This window comes from Sinohyriopsis cumingii, chromosome 1, assembly GCF_028554795.1.
Source record: "Sinohyriopsis cumingii isolate HCF-2022 chromosome 1, ASM2855479v2, whole genome shotgun sequence".
Taxonomy (NCBI): domain Eukaryota; kingdom Metazoa; phylum Mollusca; class Bivalvia; order Unionida; family Unionidae; genus Sinohyriopsis; species Sinohyriopsis cumingii.
Genome location: NC_142961.1, coordinates 134,273,165 through 134,299,738, shown reverse-complemented (window position 1 = coordinate 134,299,738; position 26,574 = coordinate 134,273,165). Strand labels below are relative to the sequence as shown.

Here is a 26,574-nt window from a genome sequence, read left to right as displayed (position 1 = left end):
ATGCATCTCTGCATTTGTTTTAGGAAATTTTAGTCAAAAGATTCTAAAATAAAATGAGTGCACTGAGAGTTATTAAGGACGAGTTTTATTATTTATTATTTTAATTTACATTCATCATTTACTCATCTACATTCTAAGTTGAGTACCATAAATTCTTCGAGACACAACTAAGAAGCAGCTGAAAAAAATTGGTCAGAGTTGATGTTTTGGTTAGTTTTTAGAAAGTTATTAGTGAATAAACTGTTTCAAGTATGAATAGTTACCATGTGATGGTATTGATCAATGAATTTTAAAATAGTAATCATAAATAATTATATCTATACAAAATTAAACTTTATGACATGTGACCCTGACATTCTGCTCTCCTATAATCCTGTACAGAGTGCTTGATTTACAAGCAAAGCACATAAACAACTTCTAATGCTTCAAGTATCAGCTTACTAGTAGTAAATTTTGCTACACAACAGTTGCCCAAACAGAAGAATCGGAGAAAACATGGTATATTTAAGCAATCAAGCCCACTGCACAACAGTTCACATTTTAACTGGGTAAACTAATCATACCAAAAGGGGGGAACACATCTGCTTAGTAGGAAACACTCACTAACCAATCCAGGTTCTCATGCAGCTGCAAGTGATGGGGTGTTAAGCAGACCCTGTCAGTTGTTTGTAAGTGATGGGATGTTAAGCAGACCCTGTCAGTTGCTTGTAAGGGATGGGGTGTTAAGCAGACCCTGTCAGTTGCTTGTAAGGGATGGGGTGTTAAGCAGACCCTGTCAGTTGCTTGCAAGTGATGGGGTGTTAAGCAGACCCTGTCAGTTGCTTGTAAGAGATGGGGTGTTAAGCAGACCTTGTCAGTTGCTTGTAAGTGATGGCATGTTAAGCAGGCCCTGTCAGTTGCTTTTAAGGGATGGGGTGTTAAGCAGACTCTTTTAGCTGCTTGTAAGTGATGGGGTGTTAAGCAGACCCTGTCAGTTGCTTGTAAGGGATAGGGTGTTGAGCAGACCTGTCAGTTGCTTGTAAGGGATGGGGTGTTAAGCAGACCTTGTCAGTTGCTTGTAAGTGATGGAGTGTTAAGCAGACCCTGTCAGTTGCTTGCAAGTGATGGAGTGTTAAGCAGACCCTGTCAGTTGCTTGTAAGGGATGGGGTGTTAAGCAGACCCTGTCAGTTGCTTGTAAGGGATGGGGTGTTAAGCAGACCCTGTCAGTTGCTTTTAAGGGATGGGGTGTTAAGCAGACTCTGTCAGTTGCTTGTAAGGAATGGGGTGTTAAGCAGACCCTGTCAGTTGCTTGTAAGGGATGGGGTGTTAAGCAGACCCTGTCAGTTGCTTGTAAGGGATGGGGTGTTAAGCAGACCCTGTCAGTTGCTTGTAAGGGATGTACTCATCATAATCCTTTGTAATTTGTCCCTTTGTCCTGCTCTGTATGAAGGGTAAATTAACAAATGTTCTTTATAAGTTGTGAGTGAATTTATTACTTGGGGGAGATGCAATTTTCATTTTTGAAGGAATATGCACTTCCCAGGGACTAAATTCTTGCTTTACAGCAGTTGCCTGACTGTGACATTGGACTAGTCCTATACATCAGGCTATCCACTTTGTACAACGCTACCAAATATTTCCTTATGCTCCATGATCAAGCTGGAATCGTGTGAAATCCTTCAAATCTATTCCTGATCTCTTTTTAGCTCTAACAGTCATAGACCAGGAGAGCTTATGAATTGATTTATTGATGTTCATCATTTGTCCATCAATTAACTCGTTAACCCCTGGAGGTTTTTGTCATTTTCGCCTGAAATGCGAGTAGCAGACCTGCCAACTCTGACAATTTTGTGTAGTCTTACGAAAATTACACTTAAAATACGGAAATAAAGTCTACGCATACTTTACAAACTTTTCAGTTGAACATAATGTTTATCGTCGATGCGTTGAACTTTTAATTACGTTTTCTAGCTTTAAATTAGCAATTATTGATATTTTGTTACACCTTACTGAAAACTAGTCAATCTTATGGAAAAAATCAACTGACTTATTGGGACGGATTTGTCAGGGTTGGCAGGTCTGGAGTAGGAAACACATTTTGTGGGCTATTTCTGAATACATCCTAATACCTCGACTTCCAAGTGATATCCCATTAACCTAATGCCTAGTTGTGTTAGAAACATTGTTTTTCATTGTATTTTGGGGGGTTTTTTGTGCATAACATACCCATCATTTTTGTCTCAAGACTACTCTTTATTCCAAATGCCCATCTTATCCTACTTTTTGCAAAGGTTCATATGTCTGTGTGCAGTTCAGACCAGTCTGCCTTAGATCTGAGGCTAAAAAGTCTAAATCGGATTCCGACCATGGGCAAATTTTATGTGAGAAAAAAAATCGGTCCAAAACATTAGGTTTTTCTCTCTGTATTTTGTAATGCAACTAGAACTTCCAGATTATTTATCATTTTAGAGCTACATCTGTCTACCTCTCTATAATACCAACCACTTTGGTGTATCATACATGACCTTGACACTACAGAGCTCGGCAGTAGGCTACTACCTCCTGCCACGTAAACGCGGCACCAGGGGTTAAGGAGTTAACAGATGCTTATTATTGCTTCACTTGGATGATTGCCTTGAAACTTTACACACACATTCATCCTTTGGTTGAGCTGAATCTGGATGAAAATGGCGCCATTCTGCAGCATGATTGAGCTAAATAAAATCTTGAATGAACTGTTAAGAACTGGCCTTCAGTAGGACAATACTCGTTTTCAAATGACTCTGTTTTGTATCCTAGCATCTCACAGCCAAGTCAGCAACAAAAAAAAAAGAAGGTAAATGATGCCAACATAAATACACTATCTGGCAAAGCTGGGTGAGTGATAGCAGGCCCACTTGGGCTACTAATGATGAGTGATTGAGCCTAGCTTCATGTCCAACAATGTTTGATGAATTGCAAGAGACAATGGCATAAGGGGAAAAATCAATAACATTGATGTGTGCTGCTTGTAGTAAACTGTGGCTAAATACATACTTATTGACACAAGTTAGACTGGTGCAGTGTTATCATCATAGTACTTCTCAAATGACAGAACTGTCAGAAAAATTCAGGAACATCTATCATTTCAGAAATACAAACATCATCATGAGAATGTTAGATGATATGGACTGATACACCTTTTATTTTAGTCATTTTTAAAGAACATTTCTGTGTGTGTTTACAATTTAATTGCATTCCATTTTAGTGGGTGTTCAGAATTCTATCAAGTATTGGGAATTAACTGAAGAGTCGATTGGCGAACTGTAGGTCTCTATACTGTCTCCAGATTCAACCTGTAATGAAATGTGATTAATACTCGGAGCTGATTATTGATGTTGTGATGGGACCAGTGTCCTGAAGATGAGATTGGAAAACAGTCTGTTATCACAATTTTTCAAATGTAATCCAGTTGTCTTCAGTTCATTTTCTGCATTGGAGTCATGAGCAGATGTGTGGGCAATGTTATGCTCATAAACTTGGTTCTGGAACAAATTGATTACTTTGAGATGACAAGTTCATGAGCAAAAACAGGAATATGTTATATTTTCACAGGTTAGGATTGCTTAAAATACTCAACGTTGACATGGCACTGTCACAGGTTATTCCTAATTGCAGGAATATATTCTAAGCTTCTTCTGAGGTTATTATTTCTTAAAGTATATTCTGGATAAAAAAAATTACATTTGGAATTTGTTTATGGATGAACACTTTACAATGTCAGTTTCTCTAACTCCGAACTAGTCCTTCATTGTGATATTTTAAGTTATTTGTATCAGTTATGTAAAGCATAGTTCATTTGTCAGAGTATAGAGGTGATGATGTTCATTTTTTAAAAATCTGCTTAAATTTTCGTACAACATTGGAAATTTAAAACGGAAAATAAAACAGTGTACAAGAATTGACAGATCAACCATCACAGATTTGGAGACGATTCAGATATTTTGTTTGAAAGGCATTTACTTTAATTCATATAATTGCGGCATATGGAATTCTTTGTCATGTGGGGATAGGATCACGTCGATAAATTCAAGGATGCAGCATCCAAAACTGAAGAAGATTCAGAGACAAAATCATATTAGCGGTAAGGAACTTAAATTCAATAGAGGATAAGACATAGTTTGCTCATTAATTATGTTTAATGATTCACAGGTGCGTAATGGAACTCTTCATTGGGCTTGGCAAATGGGCGAGTTCCTTGGTCTTGGACACACACGAATTATAAAACATAATCGCTACATTGACCAGAAATATTCAGTTTATAATGTACATCAAGAAAAACATTATCCCTACTTTACTGGGTCGTAGCATGGAAGATAAAATAATTGTGAAATAGTTCCATATACAGCAAGTGAATACACTGCAGTAACCAAAATAGCTGCACACAAAGATATGGATCATAAAACATTAAATACTGAATCACATGCATCATGCAGTGAAATGTTATACAAACATCGTATGTAAATAAATCCTTCCTATATTTCAGATAGTTATTGACAGAACCTAAATGGATATAATAGACGTTATGTGACTCTTGATTTAATAGTGAATTATTTCCAGTAATTTTTTAATTGAAACTTAGAGAAATGATGGAGAATTGCCAAGTAAATTGGTCTCACATTCATTATGTCACTGTAAATTTATTTTAATGGATATCAAATTTCATATTTATGTGAAAAATGATATTTTACTCCAAACATAAATTATTATGGTTTTTGAGAGGTCTTATTGTTTTCACTGAATGATTACTATCCAAATTTTAGCAACCACTTGAATAATAGTGATTTCACAGTATTTTTTTTATCCAGTTTCTACAAGTTGTTGATTTTGAAAATATTATTTTGTAAATGTTTGCAATGTTTGTCTTGCATGCGAAAAAAAGAGCGAATGAGACATGACACAGTTATTAAGGGACTGGCCATTTCATTTTCTGAGGTGGGGGGTCATGGAATATTTTAGAGAAAAAAGTTCAGGTCCCCATATTGCTTCAAAAATTATTTTGGCCTGATTTGTAAGCAGAAAGAACTATTTCTTTCCATTGTATTAGTTCAAAGAAATTATCTTGTGATAAAAGAAAAAAAAGAACATAACCTAGTTGGAAGGAAAATCCCCTCCCCTCCACCTCCACCCGATCGCCACTCTCATCTTCAAGATGAAATGGTTGGTTACTTCTGTTCTGCTGGTACTATCTACACACACATTAGGATCAAAACATTCACATTCAACCTTCTCACTGTTGATAGCTGATCTACATATAGAGTTAATTTTGTTACTGTAAAATTCAGTGGGGGGGTTTAAAAAAAAAATGCTAAACAGAATTTAATAAATTTTACATCATCCTGGCATGAAGACCTTGATGTTTTTTCAAATGATATTCATCCACCGTCCACCATTGCTACAATTTATAAAACCTTTAAATGGTTTCCAGACCAAAATGAAATAGAAAGTTACAAAACTTGACAGTAAGCATCCAGGCAAAAACAAATGACATATCCCATCAAATGGGGCTGCCATTCCTAAAATACAACTAAACTTCTTTTCACAATTTTACCAAATGGCAGAAAGTGCTTGGTATTTATTGTTTCAGATTTATAAAAATATAAAAGTTCACCATCAGATATGGCCACCATTACTAAATGTGGAAAATCTTTTAAATTATGTTTTATTTTTTAAAAATAACACTTGAAAGAGTTTTGATGGAATTTTACAGAAAGCTGTCTGGTATGGTGGGTTTTTAAGTTTGTAAAAAAATTAGGTCAATCTGCAAATCAAATATGGCTACTGTTGTTAAAAATAGAACAACCTTATATAATATAATTTGTCCTGGCATATGGGCCTTTCAATTTGTAACAGATAATGCTTATATGCCTTCCAAAATGGATGAAAATATTAAAACTGTTTTCATAACATATGTAAACAACACTACTGGAAAGCGTTTTACTATCCCAGATTTATTGTCCAACTGCCAACCCTTGCATTTGGCTGCAGGCACATGTCACTCAGGTCAATGATCTCGGGTCCACTTGGGCCTTTCTTCTGTAAACCTGACTTAAAAGTTGACCTTTTTCTGCATTTTTTTGTTGTTATCTTTTCAAAATTTGAACTTGTAAATAAAAATAATGATGATGATCATAAAAATCACAGCTCTCAACCATTATAATACACTTCATTATAATGCAATTTCAGATATAATGCTGTACTACTTTGGACTCTGACCAAAATTATACCAATGTATAACTATATGGATTTAAAGAAGACAAGGTGAAATTTTGTTTTTTATATTCATTTCCTTTTCAAAACATCGTTATTTAAAAACTTTTAATAGTGCCCACTATAATGTGTCCGGTATATTACACTATACACAATATATTGAAGTGACGTACATATCGTGTTTCTTACTTTAACGCTGTTCTGTACATATCATGGCTGTTGGTTATGACTTATAGTAAGCTAATCTGTATTTGAATAGAATTCTGGATGGTGTATGAAAAGGTCATTTTAGGATAACTCTTGTTGCCATTTTGGGGGTTTTTTCTTTACGATTTTGGATTGTTACAATATTGCTATTGTTCTATTTCTCTCAATTGTTCAGCACTTGAGGAAGAATGATTGCATTATAAAGTAATATCCGATAGTCAAGCAATACAACTTTTTATTGTCTGTAAAAAAAATACATTCTTCAGCTTTAATTATGCTTATATCAGTCTAAATTCTTATCCACATGAACTCCAAAAAGTTATTTCTGTTCAATGATAATCTTACCAGTTCTGAGAAACTTTGCGTTGAATTTTAGGTGATTGATCAGCGGGTTATTTAGTTAGCACTAATATTCATCTTGGTATCAGTATTCACCCACTGTTAGGTTCATATTCAAAGCTGAACTCTGTAAGTAATATACACATATTAGCGATTTACTGATGAGCGTTCCCCCACCCACCCACAATAATGTGTGTTTCATATTGCACTGGTTTTAAAATTTGGGTAAGTGTGTATTTTTTTTTTTTAACATTATGTATATATTATAATGATTAGTATATAAATATAATGTACATAACACTTAGTAGTGACTTGCCTCCAATTACTAGGAACACATTCTCCATTATTTTAGTGATTGGCTCATCGACAGTTTTCAGGTTCAGTCCCTTCATCAGGATCTTTTCCACTGTTTAAGGTAACTCAATTAGGCCTTTTGCCCAACCTGTAAAAATCAGAACTCATTCCAGTGCAAGACTTTGTTTACATTGGGATGAATTTCCTTACAAGCCAGAGTTCCACCGGATCAGATAGATTCAATCCTGGCTCTTTTAGAGGCAATGTGAGCAAAAACTTCTTTATCTCCTGTTATCTGCCCCTCCTGGGAACCTTGAACACCACTGTCAGCTTGGTTCTATTATAACATCTTCATTTACAACTCTACCTCTACAGTTCTTCCTTCTTGCAAAGTGAAAACATCACAGAGATTCTCTTTCAACTCCGATCCTTTTAGAACCAGCATTACTTCACTATTTGTAATGGTGGATGAACCAGGAAAGATGCATAATTGGAGTCCCCATGCTTGCACCCAACCCCTGATCATATCTGTTTGCCAATGCATCAGATCCCAGTTGGGGTGCTCATTTAGAACTGGAGGGCAATATTTTACAGACTTTGGACCTAGCTGAATCATCCCTCCACATAAAAAACCTAGAAATGAAAGTGGTACACCTAGTATTGCAAAGGTGCATCAACAGAGTAAGAGGTCGATGTGTTATGATCTCCTTTGACAACATGCCTGTCATAGTTTATCTCCACATCAAGGAGGCACACGTGCCCCTTCTCATTGTGTGGAAGTGTGGAACCTCCTCCACTGGGCCGCCTATGAGAACATAAGACTCCTGAGTTCACTATATTCTGGGCAAGAAGAACATTTTGGCAGACAGTCGGTCCAAAACTGGCAGAGCCATCCTCACAGGATGGACTCTACACCACTCTGTTAGAGACTCCCTTTTCACAATGGGGCAGACCCCTTGTGGATCACTTTGCAACCAGGTTCAACAGACTTTCCTTTTACATTGCCCCTGTCCCAGATCAAGAAGCATAGGTAGTGGATGCCTTCAGTCTGTAGTGGGATAAGCTGTTCGCATATGCCTTCCCACAGTTCTCTCTGCCACCTGCAAAAAGTCAAATCTTCACTGCTCAGGTCATTCTTAAAGCCCCACTGTGGCCCCAGCACTCATGGTTCAATGGTCTTATTGACCTTGACCTGTGGATTGCTCTACCCAGGTCTCTTCCTTGTAGCAGGAATATTGTGTTATAACACAACAGTCCACAAATTCTCCACCTTCATGCTTGCCTCATCTCAGGTGATCTCTCTACCAGAACAAGTTCTTGGGCAAAGTTGCCAGTTGCATCATTCAGGTTGGGAGATCTTCAACATCCAAAGTTGATGATGCCATTAACACAGCAAAGTGCTGGCATTTTTTTTTTTAGGTCTCATCATTGCAGCGCAACACGTGGCGCTGAGAAACGCCAACATTCCATAACGTGCACATCATCAAGTGGTGAGGACAATCCGTTTTCTCAGGGTATTTTTTAAATTCTTTTTAGCAGAACATCAGCTAACCATTCTTGCCGACAAATTCAGCTATGGGTAAGCTATTGCTGCTATTAAGATATAATTTTGGGGGAGGGTAAAACTAGTTTTAAGTATGCAATACTTAGCCATAGCTGTTGTCAGATGCCCTCCTCCCACCAAGCTCTGATGTTCTGATGTAATCTTCATCTATCAAAAAGATGAACTATCTATACTTGTTTTGTACATGACATACCAAGGACAGGGCGAGTTGCATGAATGGGATTGCCTCATACTAACAGTTCTTTGCACTAGAGGACAATGTATTCATATCTAACAGATGTATTTTCAGCATGGAAAAGAATGCAAAACAATGGCTGTTGATAAGTATTGTATAATTAAAATTAGCCTTCCTATTCAAAACCATGGTAAGTTTCTTTTCAGCTCTGTTGTACTATAGCATCATGTTTCTTTCATTTTCTTGTTTTGCAGGTGATGAGGAAGATGAAGAAGTGTCTAGTTTTTCAAACCTTCCAAATCCTTTTGAAACCATCCCTGCCAAAGAGCCCGACCTAACCTTGCAGCCAAAAAAGAGTGCACTCAAGATGCGCCCTGATGATTCAGCCAAGATGAACACAACAACTCGAGAGTCGGGTTCAGCACCAACTTTGCCAGCAGGATCAACATCTGGCCCTCCTCCTGTTCCATCACCAAGAACTACACCAATCAGTGCTCCCGTACCCAAGCCAAGACCTCGACTTATATTCAAGTAAGTTTTAGTACACCATCATTAAGATTGTCAGCAAATGGTTTCTTGCTGTACCATGGATTCACTTTTATTTATGGACCAAAGATAGTAATGGCTTTCATGGTCACCACAAATTGAGCTTAGTCTAAAAAAAACTAACACGTGTGCTATAATCTAGGGTGTGGACAGATGTATAGACAAATGGGTGTCAGAGTTATTCTTTTATCAAGCTTCCACCAAGGTGTGTTCAACCGCAAATGTAAAGAGACCAACTCCAATCCCCAATCCCATATTTTTTTGTTCAGGAGCACGTCCACAAATAAAGTGCCAACAAAATGTTTAGCAACAGAAACAAATGCTTCACCATTATTTGGCAAGTACAAAACTACAACAGTATGCTGCCCATCTGGTAAGATTCACACATAAGAACTTTCTCTTTAAAGTTTCAGGCATAAGTTCAGCTAATTTTAGGACAGCGCTAGTGCCAAAGCAGGGAATTCCTGTTAGATTGTAATTTTGTCATTAAGGGTAAAAACATGAATTCTGCTAGAAACTCCTTACTTTTGTCTGCATATTTTATTGACTGTCCACAGTTATGCAAATCTGTATCAATGTCAGGAGATAAAAGACAAATTGTGGAGAATATTGATAATATTTTCAGGCCAAAAAATATGTACTGCTTTTAAAATTAGGGTAGATAGGTAGGGTTCGATTTTTATTTTTTTTAAACATATATATTAATGATTATTATATATAAGGGGCTAAACATGCTCAGTGAGATGCAAAAATCAATTTCAGGAAGAAAGAGGAAAAAAATAATTTACTGGCAGTGGGAGGGCTAGGGTTAGCAACGAAAAAACAAGGATGGTCGGCTGACCAGAAACACGTTTGTTTTTTGGCCTCATGGTATTGTTCCTTGATTCATCCCTCATCTTTTACCTTTTCAAATACCAAAAAATAATTATAAAATTAATTAGGTAGTAGATACAGAAATTCAAAAGAAATTAGTCATCACTGGATTATCCATCTGCACCTCGGCATCATGAGAAATCTGCTCTGTAAAAAAACAACCTCTGTTGTCAGAACATACTCTTATGTGCATTTATTTGTTGGGGTAGGGCATTGCAAAAGTATGTGTGACAGATTTGGATTGGTGCATTGCTAAGGCAGTTGGAGCCTTGCCCAACGACACACCAAAGTAGCTGACAAAAACTGATCAAATGGTAGGATTTGCACCTTTTCAGTCACGAGTCCAGCACAATGACCACTGAACCACTGCAGCATTCTGTGTGAGAGAGAGACAGAGAAATGGAGAATAATAAACATTACTGGCGAGGTGGGTTTTTTCTTTTCTTTCTAAGGACAGGATCAACAAGCATCTTAAGCTTGTATCAAATAGAGCAAACATTTAAATTTTCAGTGAGCATTTATTCTCATGAATCAGGAGGTGGAGGGCTGATGCGAAAACTCTTGTGAACCGAACAGACTATTTGATAAGTTCCATCAATCCTTGTAGATTTATGAAGTTATAAACAGAATCACATCAACAATTACTTGAAAGTAAAAAAAAAAAAATTAAATTTCAAATCTTTATGCACAATTTAATAGCATATTTCTTCTGTAACTAGCAACCTTACAACCTGAAGAATAAGTCACTTGAGCGGATGGTCAAAATGATAAATAAGGAATACAGCCGTGTTTCACTGAAACAACATTACCAGGGGCTGAATATACACACATGTGAGTCAACCACTGTATCTGTGGCTTTTTGTTAACTGTCACCGATGTGGTTTGTTTGATGCCTTTCTAACCTTTTGCAATGGTTTCTTCTTTTTTCTAACACTTCAGAAAATTATATTTGTGATCTGGTTCTAGGTTTACTTTCATGGAAGTAATACCCATAGGCATTTATATGTATATTGGTGCAGTAGTACAGCTGTAAAAGCAATTACTTCATCACAGATAACATGAATAGACATAATTACTGAGAAATTGATGGTTGTGCTACACACTTTCCATTATTTTGCATTATCAGATACGTATGACTGCAAAGGAAAAATATTGTTGGAGTTGAGAAACTAATTAATGTCAATATAAGATAAAATATGACAGAAGCTGGTGGTCCAAGAATCAGATTATAATCTCTCTCTTTCAATTATTGTATTAAAAATAATGGTTGCCAGATGAAATGGAAATTTGGTGGCATCAGTAAGGTATGTTAGCATGAAAAAGTTTTGGTACTTCAGCAGCATTATAAATAGTATTATTCTCTCTCTCTCTCTCTCTCTCTCTCTCTCAAATTTTTACACAGGCAGTGGATTCATTTTTCCAATTTATCAATTAATGTTAAGATTTTGTTCCATTTACTTGCATATTGGTAATTGTCGTTAGTTCACAGTGGTCATCTGGTGATGTCATTTCCCTCTGTAAAAATAACCAGAGTCTGTCAAGGTACTAGGTGCAGCAGTTCTTTGACTTGATACTTGTACATGGATGCTGCCAGTTTCTTAGTTGGATTTGTATTGAAGATTGCTCAACACACTGAAGCAAGCCATGAGTGCTGTCAGTACAGTGAGCTGGCAACTTTTCAAGACATTGTGATTCAAGTCAGGATCAGACAGTGTGAAGTCTGTATTAAAATTTCAGTTTTCAGCCTAACAGTTTTGTTGATATGTGCCTCTCAAGTTGGTTGTATTGTGATATGGCTTTGCCTACCCATTAATTAATGTTGCTTATCTGGCCCATAACTCCACAAGCCCTGGAGGGATTAGGATTAAACTGACCCAGTTACGTACCACAACTAGCATACAATAGCCAGGTCTCTAGCACAAAGGTCAAGGTCACAAGAGAAAATTGTAACTGATCTTTTCATACATAAACTTTTATCTGTGTCTGGTTATTAACATTTACACTAAAGGAGATCTTATGATGAAACTTGACATCATAATTAGACATTGTCAGACACATTAGATTCTTTGTTCAAATCAGGTCATTGGAAATATCACAGAAGTAGCCAATTGTGCCTTTGTGGTACTCTTAACTTGTTAATTCTATTTTTTCTTGATTATTCAGTTAGCTGTAAATTAAGGCAGACTGAAAAATTTATAATTTTCAAGAGTTTTACAAGTCTTCCAGCTCAAAACCTTAAAACCATTCACATTCTTCGTCACTAGAAAGACTTTCCAATGGAGCTTCATTGTCACTCCTTATGCGGAGGTCCTCTTGACAATTTATTGCATTTGAAATGCCAATAACTTTGAAACTACTGATTATCATGTCCTTTTTCTTCTTCAACTCTTCACTGGCTTCAAAATTCCAGTCAATCTGCTGCTTTGAAGGGGCTGGAATTTTTTTGGTCGCCTCCTCACCAGCTTCCCAGGTTGTAATATTTTTGGAAGCCTGGTCCTTCACGTACGTTGACCATTTTTTCCACAGCAGTCCCTTGAAAAGTCGATTTACATATACATCCAGTGGCTGCAGTTTACTTGTGCATCCACCAGGGATTACTGCCATTGCTGTTCTGGATTTTCTCATGGATTTTTGAACTCCATCAGTCACATGGCCACAGAATGAATCCAACACTAGGAGAGAAGGTGTGCGCTTCATGTAATACACTGGCATTTCATCCATATTTACAATTAATTGTTCATCAAATTTCTCCTCCTCCCGCAGCCTTCTTATATATCTGGTAAAGTATTCTATTTTTCTAGATCTCAAGGTAATTTTTGAGATATTGTAGTCCTGCATGTCAGCGAAAGTCCATTTCGCTTAAAAAAGCTATCACCCCCTCCTCTTGAGCCCTGAAACTTTGGATTTTCCTTCTGAATAACTGCAGTATAATAATTTTTTAACATCACACTTGTTATTGATGGTCCCCGCATACAGAGTAATCAGGATAAAATTTCCTGCTCCTTCTCGTGTGAATATGTCAAGGGTCGGCCAGCACCTGTGATTGATCCTTTTTTTTTCCGTTGAATATTTTTCACAGAGTCAGTGACTTTTGCATTTATAATTAAAACTAACTGGGTTTTTTTAGTTTTTACTGCATTACTGTATTGAAACAATAAGATTAATTGCCCAGTGGTCTATGGTCTTCACTTCATCCTGTACTGAGATATTATTTTTACTGGATAAATAAACTCAAATTGTTTCTGAACTCATTTTTTTTTTAAATTGTGTGTTTCTTTGTTAACTGACTGACATAATAAAAGAGGCTCATTAACAATGTTGTCCAGCTATTAAAGAACAGCAGTATATAATGTAATAACAATAGAACAAAAACATCAATCATTATATTTTCTGGCTGCCAATACAAAAGAGAAAGAAGGGCAATGTGATGAATTTGAATAGATTCTCAGCTAACAAAACAGTTGCTCTTTCCAAGTAAGCTGAGCAAAGGGCTTTCTGCACACTTATGATTGGTGAATATATCTTTAGTTTTTTTTGGGGGGGGGGTGATTATTAAATGCCTCAGTTACACATTTACGTGAAGAAAACAGATAATTCGGGTTTGTTTTTCACAGAGGAAATAAATATTTATGTTTCTCATATGGGATTATGCCAAATATTCTCTGCAAAGAATTAGTTGTTTTGCATATCCAAGTGATACATCAATATTTTTTCTGACACCATTTAAAACATGAATAAAATAAAAAGCATAAAAATATGTAGTGAAATACAATAATAAAAGAAATAAATTATCAATGACCTACATGCATGATTATAAACGATGATTATTATATTGTGTGAATCTCATGTTTCACCATTTGATGCCTTTTTTAAGAACATGCCCAAAGTTAGTCACTATTCATAACATGCTTAGCAAAACAATACCCTAGTCATTTGATGTACCTAAATCAATCTTTGGTATATTTTTTAAGCCGTTTGAAATGGGAGCCTGTCTTCAATTTTAATAAAATGAAAAAAAATAATTCATAAATAAAAAAGCAACAAAACAATGATTTTTACCTATGTTTAGCTGTAAAATTTAAAGGGCAGTACTTTTTTATCACTTTGGCAAAAGTAAATCTTCACAGTAGATCGGGTTTTTTTTACAAAAAATAATAGGACGACCAAAAAAATATGAAGTTTTGTGTACAAAAAAATATGACATATTAATTAATTATTATTTTTATGGCTTGATGGTGTACGAAAGATTAAAGGGTACAAAAAACAACATGAAATACAGTAACATTGGTTCTGGTGGCTTAGTCGTTAGAGTGTCTGCGTTTGAACCCCAGCCAAGTCATACCAAAGACTTATAAAAATGGTATTTAGGATAATTAATATTATCAATTGCAGCAGGATAATTAATAACAACAATAGGTGCGAGATAATTATTACAGTGGCTGCAATATAATTAATAATAATGGCTGAAGGATAATTAATAATACCAGTAACTGCATGATAATTATTAATAATAATAATAATAATAACTGCAGGATGATTAATGATAACTGTAGCAGGATAATTAATAATAACAATAGCAGCAGGATAATTAATAATAATAATAATAATAACTGCAAGATTAATGATAATTGTAGCAGCATAATTAATAATAACAATAAATGCAAGATAATTATTACAATGGCTGCAGTATAATTAATAATAATGGCTGAAGGATAATTAATAATACCAATAGCTGCATGATAATTATTATTATTAATAATAATAATAATAACTGCAGGATGATTAATGATAATCGTAGCAGGATAATTAAAAATAATAATAATAATAACTGCAAGATGATTAATGATGGTTATAGCAGGATAATTAAAAATAATAGCAGCAGGATAATTAGCATTAACACTGGCTGCAATATAATTAATAACAGTGGCAGAAGGATAATTAATAATACCAATAGCTGCAGGATAATTAATAATAATAACAATAGATGCAGGATAATTAACAGCATTGGCTGCTGGAGCCTTCTGAAAGCTTCATAGAACTAAAGTATTGACTAGATGATTGCATCCTGTTTTTACAGTTATTTGTCTCGTATGATTGGATACAAGATCTGGCACATTATTTTAATCCTTTTTTTGAAATGCAAAAATACTTGAAAGGTGTCTGCAGCTCTCAATGCAAAAGCTAATTAGTGAGTCCACCATTTTGTTGTATATCAGCATGAACAAACAATATTAATTCCCCTTTTATGTTGGCGTGCATGTTTTAGAAGCGGCAGCAGTGTATTGGCCTTAAATAGTCATTGGTCAGTTTACACAGAATTTGTGACATAAATAAAAAGCAGTTCGATTACAAATTACAAAAGGGATTTTATATATATATATATATATATATATATATATATATATATATATGGAGTTAAAACCATGCATTCTTTTACAAGTTTAGGTGCACTGTGCCATTTGAGGAGGAAACTGACATACATTATATACACACTGCAAACAACAAAGATCCTGATCTGCCACAGCATAATGTGCCTGCAGATCAGGATCTGTGTTCTATGTTTTACTGATTACTCCTAACAAACTGCACAGACCCAGATCTGCTGGGGCATTATGCAGTGGCAGATCTGGGTCTGTGCATTTGGCAGTTACTCGTCTTATAAGCAAGTACATACAGGAGGTAAGATGTAGGGATTTTTGATATGATTTAACTGTTTTCCAATTGTCTAGTCATGTTAAATAGAATCCACATTTCAAGAAATGTTCTGCTTCTGCAGTCCCAAACAATACAAGCAGAATCTTTACAGCACACTCACCCTATGGCCTTATGGACATTAATCATTTTGGTTTAACAGGTCTAGCTCTATGGTCTATATAAGTGAGAACAGCAGGAATTTGTGTTTATGCAAATTAAGTAAATGATTATTTACAGGACTTATTAGTTTTAGACTTTGAAAATGATGATATTAGAAACAAGATAGTAGATTAAGTTTCTCTAATTAGCAAGAGTATCTTATATAAAGATTTTAAAGAAATAGATATTTTTGTACTTGAACTCTGACAATCTTTGCCAACCCTTACACATAAACTACATTTATTTAGCATTTATATTTTGAGGAAGAGGTTGTAGGTGAGTGTGAGTCTGATCAGATGTATTATAATCATTTATATGTTTTCAAAATCAACTTCTAGACAACTCATTAGTGAGATATCAAATGTTTAGTTTAATGTAGGAAACAGATCTGTGAACAAGAAACAATAAAGCCAGTTATAGAATATATCAGGATGTCTCCTATGAAGTCTGCTAGGCTGAGATATATATATATATATATATATATATATATATATATATATATATATATATGTATCCACACAGAGGCAGAAATCGTTAGAAAGCTTTTGAATTTGAATTGGGTACAGTGTAAAGAAATCATTAAAGAACTATGTAGCCTCAGACATTTGTTTGTTGGCTCTACCAGCTAATTCCCCAAAGTAGCTGCCGCCCACCCTACACAGCTACAACAAAGACTTGGCTGTTTCTTTTTATAAACAGACAACTAACAATATGTAAGCTTATTCAAATAACAGAAATTGCATATATACATACATGTAACAACATAGCAACATTACATTGCAGTAGTCAATCTAGTAAATAAGAATATAGTATTCTTAACTAAATAACTTTAAAAGTATTACTCTGTATAATCTTATATTAAGTTGGGTCTAGCCACAGACTGTTAGTACCAAGATCTGCTCTTGTTGTTGGCTCTACAGGTTACTCCTGACAAACTGCATAGATCCAGATCTTGTAGCACATAATGCAATGGCAGATCAGGGTCTGTGCAGTTTGCATTTGAATCAATATGTGGAACCCTTTTTTTGGATTTTGGCTGAGACATTAGAAAGTGGATAATAAAATCATTCATTCTCAAATGGGAACAGGTAAACAAATTCCAGAGCAACTTGTCTTGGTTGGGAAACAAATTTGTACAACCCAGATCACTGCTACAAATGTAAAAATTTGGCAATTTCATTTAAATACAGGAGATTGTAATTTTTCTTTGGTAAATAGCTATTGCAAGATTCTAGGCCGAGCACCACCTATAAATTAGGTGTTCTTTTTCCCTTGTAAATTTCAATCTTTCTTTACCAGTAAGCGCTAAATGGCTGACATTTTTTATATCAACATTAATGAGATAAAAAAATAATGTTAATTTCACAGCTAAGTGTTATTTTGAGGTCTTGAAGGGGGCAGTTCACATGACCTAAAATAGCAACTTTGTCCAGTTGGGAATAAGTTATATTTTTATATAAGCCTGCATAAAATTACTGGAAATTCAGATCTGATTTTTAAAAATGAAAGTATTTCTTTGAAGCATTTAATATAGTTAAAAACAAAACTTATTTGGTAGACTTAAGTTTTCGTTGTCATACAAAATATAATAAAATGTCTGTCTTTTAAGTCCATTGGACAGTGGGATGCTTTCTTAATTTGATGCAGTATTTGCTGCTCTTCATAGTTCAGACGTGAGGGTTAAATTTAAGGTAATAAAGATATGCTCATGTCCCTCTTGGCACTTGTTTCAGACTGGATGGTACTGTGTTCAAACTTCCCCAAAGGTCTTGTTGAATTTTTCTCCGCATTAAAAATTGTCTTTCTGTATATGCATTGCTGTTGAGGAGTGCTAAACAATCAGGGTGGTTTTGCTGTGCAAAAATTAAAATGCTACCTCGCACTGCTGTGCTTCTATAGCAGCCATTTTGAAAATCTTGTTATCGTTACTTGTTTAAAACAACAGCCTGGTGTGTTCTCCAGAAGGCGTCTTAAGATGTCTTGATGATCCTAAATTAAAACCATGCCTGACTTAATGGCCACCTTGTTGGCCATCTTGAAGATGTTGTTATTGCTAGTCCTTTAAGATAGTCAGAGATTTTAACTTTGGTCTTTGATCAGAAAAGTTCTTATGGTATCTAATTTGTCGTAAATGAAATTGAGGCAATCTGTCCCTCACTATGACTAACGTTTTGGCCATCTTGAAAATACTGTTATCTCTACTTATTCCAAATGGATGGCCATATTGACATGGAGTTTTCACCAATAGACTTTTTATGATACCTTGTCATAAATGAAAATTGTGGGAATGGTACGTCTAATATGGCTGCTTTGATGGCTATTTGAAAATCCTTTTACTACTTCTGAATGGATGGTCATATTTACATTTTCACCAAAGGACTTCAGCTAATGTCTGCTTGGTCTTTTGTGAAAATAGTGACAATCTAACACCCAGTATGCCACCACATCGGTCAATTTTGAAAATCTTGTTATTGCTGAGGAATCTTGAATTCCTGGAAATTTTTTTCAGTCAGTAGAGCATCAGTCCCTTCGAGGGACTCTTGTCATAAATAAAAAGTTTTAAATCAAACTTGTAAAGCATGGGTGGATAATAACAAAACAGAAGCAACAGCAAATTTGGAAGCAAAAATGAGTACTTCAATGTTTTTCATTTTGTTACAAATTTGTATACCTCCTTTGAGATATTTTTATTGTATAAAACAAAACAGTGGTGTGTGTATGTGTGAGTGTGTTTACATGAATTTATTGTGACCTTATGTTTGTAATAGTCTATAGTTAAAATATAAATATAAAGATTTCATTAATACCTCGTCCCAAAGAAAGATGTCAGATGTCACTTAACTTAGAAAATAAACAGTCTGCATGAATAAGTTATCTCTTTGTACATATGTTATTTTAATAGGTTATTATTTCCTCTATGCAGAAGTTTTACATTGCAGGAATTGTCAAAGAAGCAATTTGCCAGTATCTTCATGATTGTCATAAAATTCCATGTAATCATGATTGTCATAAAATTACATGTAATCATGATTGTCATATGATTACATGTATTCTCATGATTGTCATACAATGACATGTATTATCATGATTGTCATACAGTTGCATGTGATCATGATTATCATAAAATTTTATTATCATGATTGTCATACAGTTGTATTCTCATGATTGTCATACAATTGTATTATCATGATTGTCATAGAATGACATATTATCATGATTGTCTTACGATTGCATGTAATCATGATTGTCATACAATTACATATATTCTCATTATCTTAAAATTACATTTATTCTCATGATTGTCTTAGTTACATGTATTCTCACAATTATCTTAGTTACATGTATTCTCATGATTCTCATACAATTACATGTTTTCTGATGATTCTCATACAATTACATGTTTTCTGATGATCCTGATACAATTACATGTTTTCTGATGATTCTCATACATGTTTTCTGATGATTCTCATACAATTACTTGTTTTCTGATGATTCTCATACATGATTTCTGATGATTCTCATACAGTTACATGGATTCTCATGATTGTCTTACAATTATATGTATTCTCATAATTGTCATACAATTACTATTCCTGCATTAGCAAAGATAATGCTGGATTCATATGTGACTGCCAGTCTGTCAGTGTCTGTGTGTGACATCATGAAGTTCCTCAAGTAAATAACAAAGTTGTTTATTTATGCATAAAAAGTAAGTCAATGTGACATGTCTTCCCCTTAGCAGTCATTGATGTAAGGAATATTCTGACCCAGTTGTATAAAGATGCCATATCTACCAATGAAGATAAGCCAGGAAAGCCAAACATTAATGATGAGGACAACCTTCTACAACAGAATAATTCCTGTAAGATAAATATGTCACTGTGATATACTTTCCATTTGGGAATGATACTTTGAAGCAAGCGCTGCACAGACATATTTCTATGCATATAACATACCAATTTGCCAGGTTGATGGTAGGAACAGCTTAAGTTCCAAGAATATATATAGCATACCTACAACTGGAGATTTGCACACAAAAGAAACGACAAAAAACAACTTTAAACAACAGTAATTAGTGGAAGAAAATTAGTTCACTGTGATCTAAATTCCCCTGGCTCATGGGTGGTTGAGATTATGATGCAAGGAATGCATGCACCATTTCTCGTGTAGATACCATGCGTACATCAGAAGATTTGCAAGGAGGTACACATTTTTACACTAAGTATCATGTAAATAACAAAGTTGTTTGTGGAAGACAAGTAGATCACTGTCACCTTCTTTCCTTAGGAGTGGTTCAGAACAAGGCAAGCAATGCTATTTAAGTTCATGAAAATCGCATTGATAAAGCTATCATCTTTTACAGTGAAACATGACCCATTGGCATCCCCTCGACTCCTGTATGGATCATAGGTCCAGTTATTGTGTTTCATGTTTAGATCACTAGTAGGGGTGTTGATCTTTTCAAAGGACTCTTCTTTTCTTTATGAAATTATCCCAAAAAATGACATGGTTTTAATTTGTTCTTCAGCCGGGGTACGGGTGAGAACAAAGAAAATATTCCTGTTCAGCCCGTTTATACATCTGAACTGCCAGAACCACCCAAGTATACATCAACGCATGATGATGACTCCTCATCAGATGATGAGGAAATAAAGTACAGGGATGAAGAAGAGCACTTAAGTAAGATACCATTACTACATTTGTTGTAATATTAGTACACTTTAATATTTTGAACTCAATCTTGTCATAAAATAATAATAATTAAAAGTATCGTTTGTTTTATATAGCACTTTTTATTTTTCATTAAATACTTAAACTTTTCTTACATGAAGGTTCCACTAAGAAGATTTATGTTTGCAAGAAAAAACAGACTGAAAATATTGGCATTTTGTTTTTATTACAAAACTAAATAAGAGATTAAAGTCATGTACGATTAAGGTGAGGTTTGGGGGAGGGATTGTCTTTCTATGTATTATTTGTAACCTTTGTTACCTTTGTACTGTGTTGTCTTGAAATTGAAAAGAGGTTCCCATTTCAAATGGCTTTGAAAGTATACCAAGGCAAGATTTACATATAGCCAATGACCAAAGTATTGTTTTGAATATGTTGTAAATCATGACTAACTTTGGGTAAGTTTTTAAGTGAAGCATCAAATAATGAAACAGAAGATTAAGAAGTAAAAGAATCACCTTTTATAATCCACAAAAAGGTCACCGATCATTTCAATATTATTATTTTTTAATCATATTCAAATCTTTTTATTTGAATCAAGAAGAGAAGTTCACAATTCAGATGGCTTCTAAACACAATACTGATTTATGATTTAAATAAAGCAGGTGACCAATGTATTGTTTGCTGAGTATGTTTCATCAGAAAAGAATCCCATATGAAAAACATAACTTTCTGTTGCCTTTGAAATAAATACTTTCCTGAATTGTCAACTTCCCATACATTTTTAACTGAGGCATGGTATGATGAAACAGGAGATTAGGAAATAAAAGAATCAATATTCTAATCAGGCAGAAAGCTTATGGATCATTTCATTCTTTCAATAATTTTTATAACCAAGTACTTTTGTATTTTTATTTAAACGAAGAAGATAAGTTCACATTTCAAACAGGTTTGAAAAAAACAGTGAAGTATGATTTACATCAGGGTCTCAAACTCAAACCACCCTGAAGGCCAACATGAGGGCATTTTCGATGACCCATGGGCCACACCACATTTGTTATCATGACACCTTGTGACACCAATCATTTTGCAGGCCACAGGATACAGCTTGGTGGGCCACAGGTGGTGTGTTTGAGACCTCTGGTTTAGATATATTAAGCAACTAAACAATTAATCATTGTTTGCTGAGTAAATTTTTCATATAGTCCCATATGAAAATACTATTTAAATTTTCATAATCTTATAAGTCCAATTTTGATGAATTGACTGCATTTCTACAATGTGATTGGAACTTTTTTTAACACATCAATAAATTCTATGGACTATTTGTGGTTCCCTGTTTCCAGGTCATTTTATGTGAAGCTTTATATCTACGCTTTGCACCATAATAATAACAAGTCAACCAACCAACCACCCCTGTGATTTCCGATCAAAATTTACAAACAGATTAAAATCGCCCATTAGAAGTTAAAACATTGTACTTGCACAGACCTTCCTGCACTCCAATGCTCTCTCCTTTTGCCAAAGAAGGCATATGGCAGGCTTTACAAGACAATCATCAGAATTTATTGCATTTCACTTCGATAACATGTTCCAGTATCTGTTAAAGGTCGAGGTCATATCATGAGTTGGGGATCTCACTAAATCGGACACAAGTTTACTTTTGACAGATTGAAATGCGCAGAAAGCAAGAATGCTTGCTATGACAACACTGGCCAGACACAAACATATTTTTAAAAACTGGAATAGCCTGATTTAAACATAATCAACCATTTTTTTAAATTAAAAAATCGATCATAACAGGCTCCTCAGATAACTGTTATGACCCGCTCTGACACAGCCATATATTACTGCATACAAATTGATCACTTTCAGCTGACGAAGATGGGGCTATGTATTATGTTCCAGTGATGAGGCTAATGAAAGAAAACTTTCATCTACCTAAAAGTGAACACTTTGTTAATGAAATCTGTTGATATGATGACAGAAAGATTGTAAATTGGAATTATAAGGATTAAATGATCATGGTTGTGTGTTTATCGATGTGTAAATTGTTACCTGATCACTCATAAAATTAACATAAAGTTCTTCAGACTGTATCTACTTTATGAGTGTTCAGGTAAAATGTACATGTGTTTAAATACCCAACTATGATTATTTAATCCTATATTGATTGAGGCATCAAATAATAAAAGAGGAGATTTAGAAATTAAGAAATAATCACCGTTTATAATTGTGCACAAAGACCTTTGATGAGCTCACATTGAAAGGGAAATTGAGAATCGACTCACATTCATCAATCTAGCCATTGTTCATTTGTCAGCGAGAAAATAGAATGGTTGTTGTGTATCTCTTAATATCATTACAGTATGTATTGTTGTTCAATAACAATTGGACAGTGGCCTTTGCAGCACATAATCCAAGAACTATCGTTAACAGGTGCTCTTTATTAAGTCGGTTGCTGTGACAACACATCGCACACATTTCAATACTAGTTCAGAATTCATTGGATGTTTTCTTATCCAGCAAACGTTATATAACAGTACATGCTAAAGTGAAGACCACAAAACATGGGTTGGAGAATGTTATTGTTCCCCTATAGTAATGCAAAAATAAAATAAAAATGCGTAAGTTCTTGACTCGTTGAATTTGATTCTTATACATCGTCTTTTAATTCGTTCCGCTGTTTTTATTTGGGTATGTTTTCATCACAAAGTTCTTGCTTTCAGTCCTTAAACAGCATGGTTAATGATTACTCTTTACTAAAGCCATCACTGTCACAGACTGTTGCCATTACTGTCAAAAATTGTTGTTGTCACTGTCACAAATTGTCTCAAAAATTCAGAATATAGCTCGTACATTTTAAAATAAGTTATGATGACATATTAGTTTTCTCATCAAATTAACATTTTAATGAGAATCTAATGTTCAGTACACCCTTCTATTGTTATTTTTATCAGTGATTACAAATAGTAAGTGATGTGTGTGATGACTTTCATAGCTCATTGACAAATGTTCATTTTCCTCTGGAGAGCCACAATGCACTATTTTGTTCACTCATTTGTTCTGTTCTGTCAGATTTTGCCCTTACTTGTCTTGTAACTGAAAAATGGAGATTATATTCTCCTGTAACCTCTGTTTCTCTCCAAAAGCTGCAAATAAAAACTGCTCTGAATACACATGATCCTGTTGCTGGAGGAACAGAGGTTGCACTTTAATAAGGTGGGCTTATATCTTTGTGTACATGTTCTGATCAATAATACATATAAATAATTAATGCACAGACCATCTTAATCATTTTGCCAATATAACACACCATAACAGCAATGAATAAGTATGTTCTGAATGTATGTGTTTTTGCACACGGTTATAAAATTATCATTTCAGCCATCAGTCTCTCTGACACATACACACACACACACACACCAAGAACAAAGTCTTTTCGAGTACTTTTATTTCTGTCTTAATTGGATTTTTCTGCTGAGAGCAGAACGAGACAACATTTTTATGTTTATTTTGGACATTAATACTGTTAGGTTGTTGTGGATTGTGTGTCATAACCATTTTTGTGTAATGATCCCTTTATTTTTCATGCATAGTACTTCAAATTATTATTTGAATTAATTTTTCATATTCTGAATTAAATGTTTTTTTCATTTGCGAAATATACATGAAAGACAGAACATTATTTATAACATGGTATTTGCAACTTCCATTGAGCTAAAATTCATGAATTCCAATTATTAACTAGACCTTCTGACCTAAAATGCTCAGGAGCCAAGTTACATTTGTTCCATTTTGGCTACCATACATTTTTTCCAAGTAACATGCTCCTAAATGTGAATAACACAGACCCTGGATTTGTTATTGCGTCATGCCATGGCAGATCAAAGTCAGTACAGCTTGTTCTTCTGGAGATTAATGTAAATCAATTTATTACTAATTTTCAGCTGGGCTCATTCAGGCTGTAGACAAATTATTCCAGCAAGGGGTTCTTCTATTGATACCAGTATATTTCAATAATTGAGTCAATCAGCTGTTATTGCTTCTGATTGTAGTCCCTAAGAAAATCATATTTTTTTCTCATTATTCCTGTGCTGACCAGTGAAGAATGTTGCTTGCATTAAATGGAAAACAGCTTTAAAGCCTAAAAAGAACAAATGTTTATTGACCACTTGGTCCAAAACGAAAATGAAGCCACTCAGACATCCAAATCGTCTTGAATGGATGGGCATATCAACTTTGGGTTTTCACTAAAAGACTTTTTATGATGTCTAGTTTTGGTCCTAAAGTAAAAATGGTGCCAATCTGTTATCCAATATGGCCAATACATTGACCATCTTGAAAATCATGTTATTGCAACTCCATTTGAATGGATGATCATATCAACATTTAGTTTTCACTGAAAGATTTACGATGTCTAATTAGTCTAATAGTTACAACAAAGCAGCCATCTTGAAAATCCAGTTTTTGCTACTCCATCTGAATGGAAAGTCGTTGACAGGGTTTTCACCAGAAGAATGATGTCTTCTTGCTTCTAAATGAAAATGATGCCAATCTGGTGTCCAGTATTGTTACCCCCGTAACCATCTTGAAAATCTTCTTTTTGCTACTTCTGAATTAGGGAAATGTAATAATTGCCATGGGGTTTTCACCAGAAGACTTCTTGTCATGTCTGTTTGGACCTAATTGAAAATGGTGATCTGATGTCCAATATCACTGTCACAGTAGTTATCTTGGTTATTGTTTACCAGCCTGAATGAACGTAATTATGCCCTGCAGTTTTTACCGGCAGACTTTTTGTGATCTGTAGTTGGTCCTGAATAAATAAAGGTTTTTGATCTGTTATCCAAAATGGTCAAATCAGTGGCCATCTAAAAAATATTTTCACTACTCCTGAATGGATGGTTGTATCAGCATGGGGGTTTCACTGAAAGACTTCTTATGATGTCAGGTTGGTCATAAATGAAAACTGTGCTAATCTGATTTCCAATATGACTGCCATAATGGCCATCTTGAAAATCCTATCACTACTTCATAGATGGCTGCTCATATTGACATTGCACTTCTACCAAACAACTTTTAAATGATGACCTCCCACATCCGAGGCGGATGCTCTAACCACTAGGCCACTGGAGCAGTAATGATGACTAGATGGTACTAGATAGAAATGGTTTCAGTTTGAGATCAAATCTGGCTACCATGGTATCCATGTTGAAAATATTGCTCTTGTTGCTTCTTCAAAAATCAAAAATCATAGCATGAAAATGGAGCCAAGTTTACTTGCAGTACATCCACAATAGCAGTTAATTTGAATAAATTGTCTTCCCTGAAGAAGATAAAAGATGTTTTCAACACTGTACAGTTAATAGAAAGAAATGGTATTGTCTTGAACTCCTGGAAATTCTTTTCAGCCAGTAAAGCATAAGTGCCTTCAAGGGACTCTTGTTGATAGCTCTACTGGTCATAAACCAGAAGAGCTTGTGTGATATCCTTTTGGGGTGTCAAAAATCTCTCATTCATTAGCACAAGTTTATTATTGTTCTGCTCCTGAACAGCTGGGAATATTGCAGTATCCAAACTCATTCAGCCCAAGGTGTACTTTGTCAAAAATGCATTTGACTGTTAGCCAGCTGATGGCCATCATTGTCTGTATTTGACTTTTAGCCAGATGATGGCCATCCTTGCTTGCATTTGACTGTTAGCCAGCTGATGGCCATCATTGTCTGCATTTGACTTTTAGCCAGATGATGGCTATCCTTGCTTACATTTGATTGTTAGCCAGCTGATGGCCATCATTGTCTGCATTTAACTATTAGCCAG

At 34.9% G+C, this 26,574-nt stretch overlaps 1 protein-coding gene across 7 annotated transcripts in view; it reads left to right on the top strand.

Moving 5' to 3' along the window:
• LOC149807893 (phosphatase and actin regulator 2-like) overlaps positions 1 to 26,574 on the top strand; it is a 175,204-nt gene that overhangs the window by 125,009 nt on the left and 23,621 nt on the right. For all 7 annotated transcript variants that reach the window (XM_089971711.1, XM_089971703.1, XM_089971707.1 and 4 more), the window contains 2 exons: positions 9,063 to 9,339; positions 20,609 to 20,760. In XM_089971711.1, the coding sequence (XP_089827837.1) occupies positions 9,063 to 9,339; positions 20,609 to 20,760 (429 nt within the window). The remainder of the gene's footprint in view (positions 1 to 9,062; positions 9,340 to 20,608; positions 20,761 to 26,574) is intronic.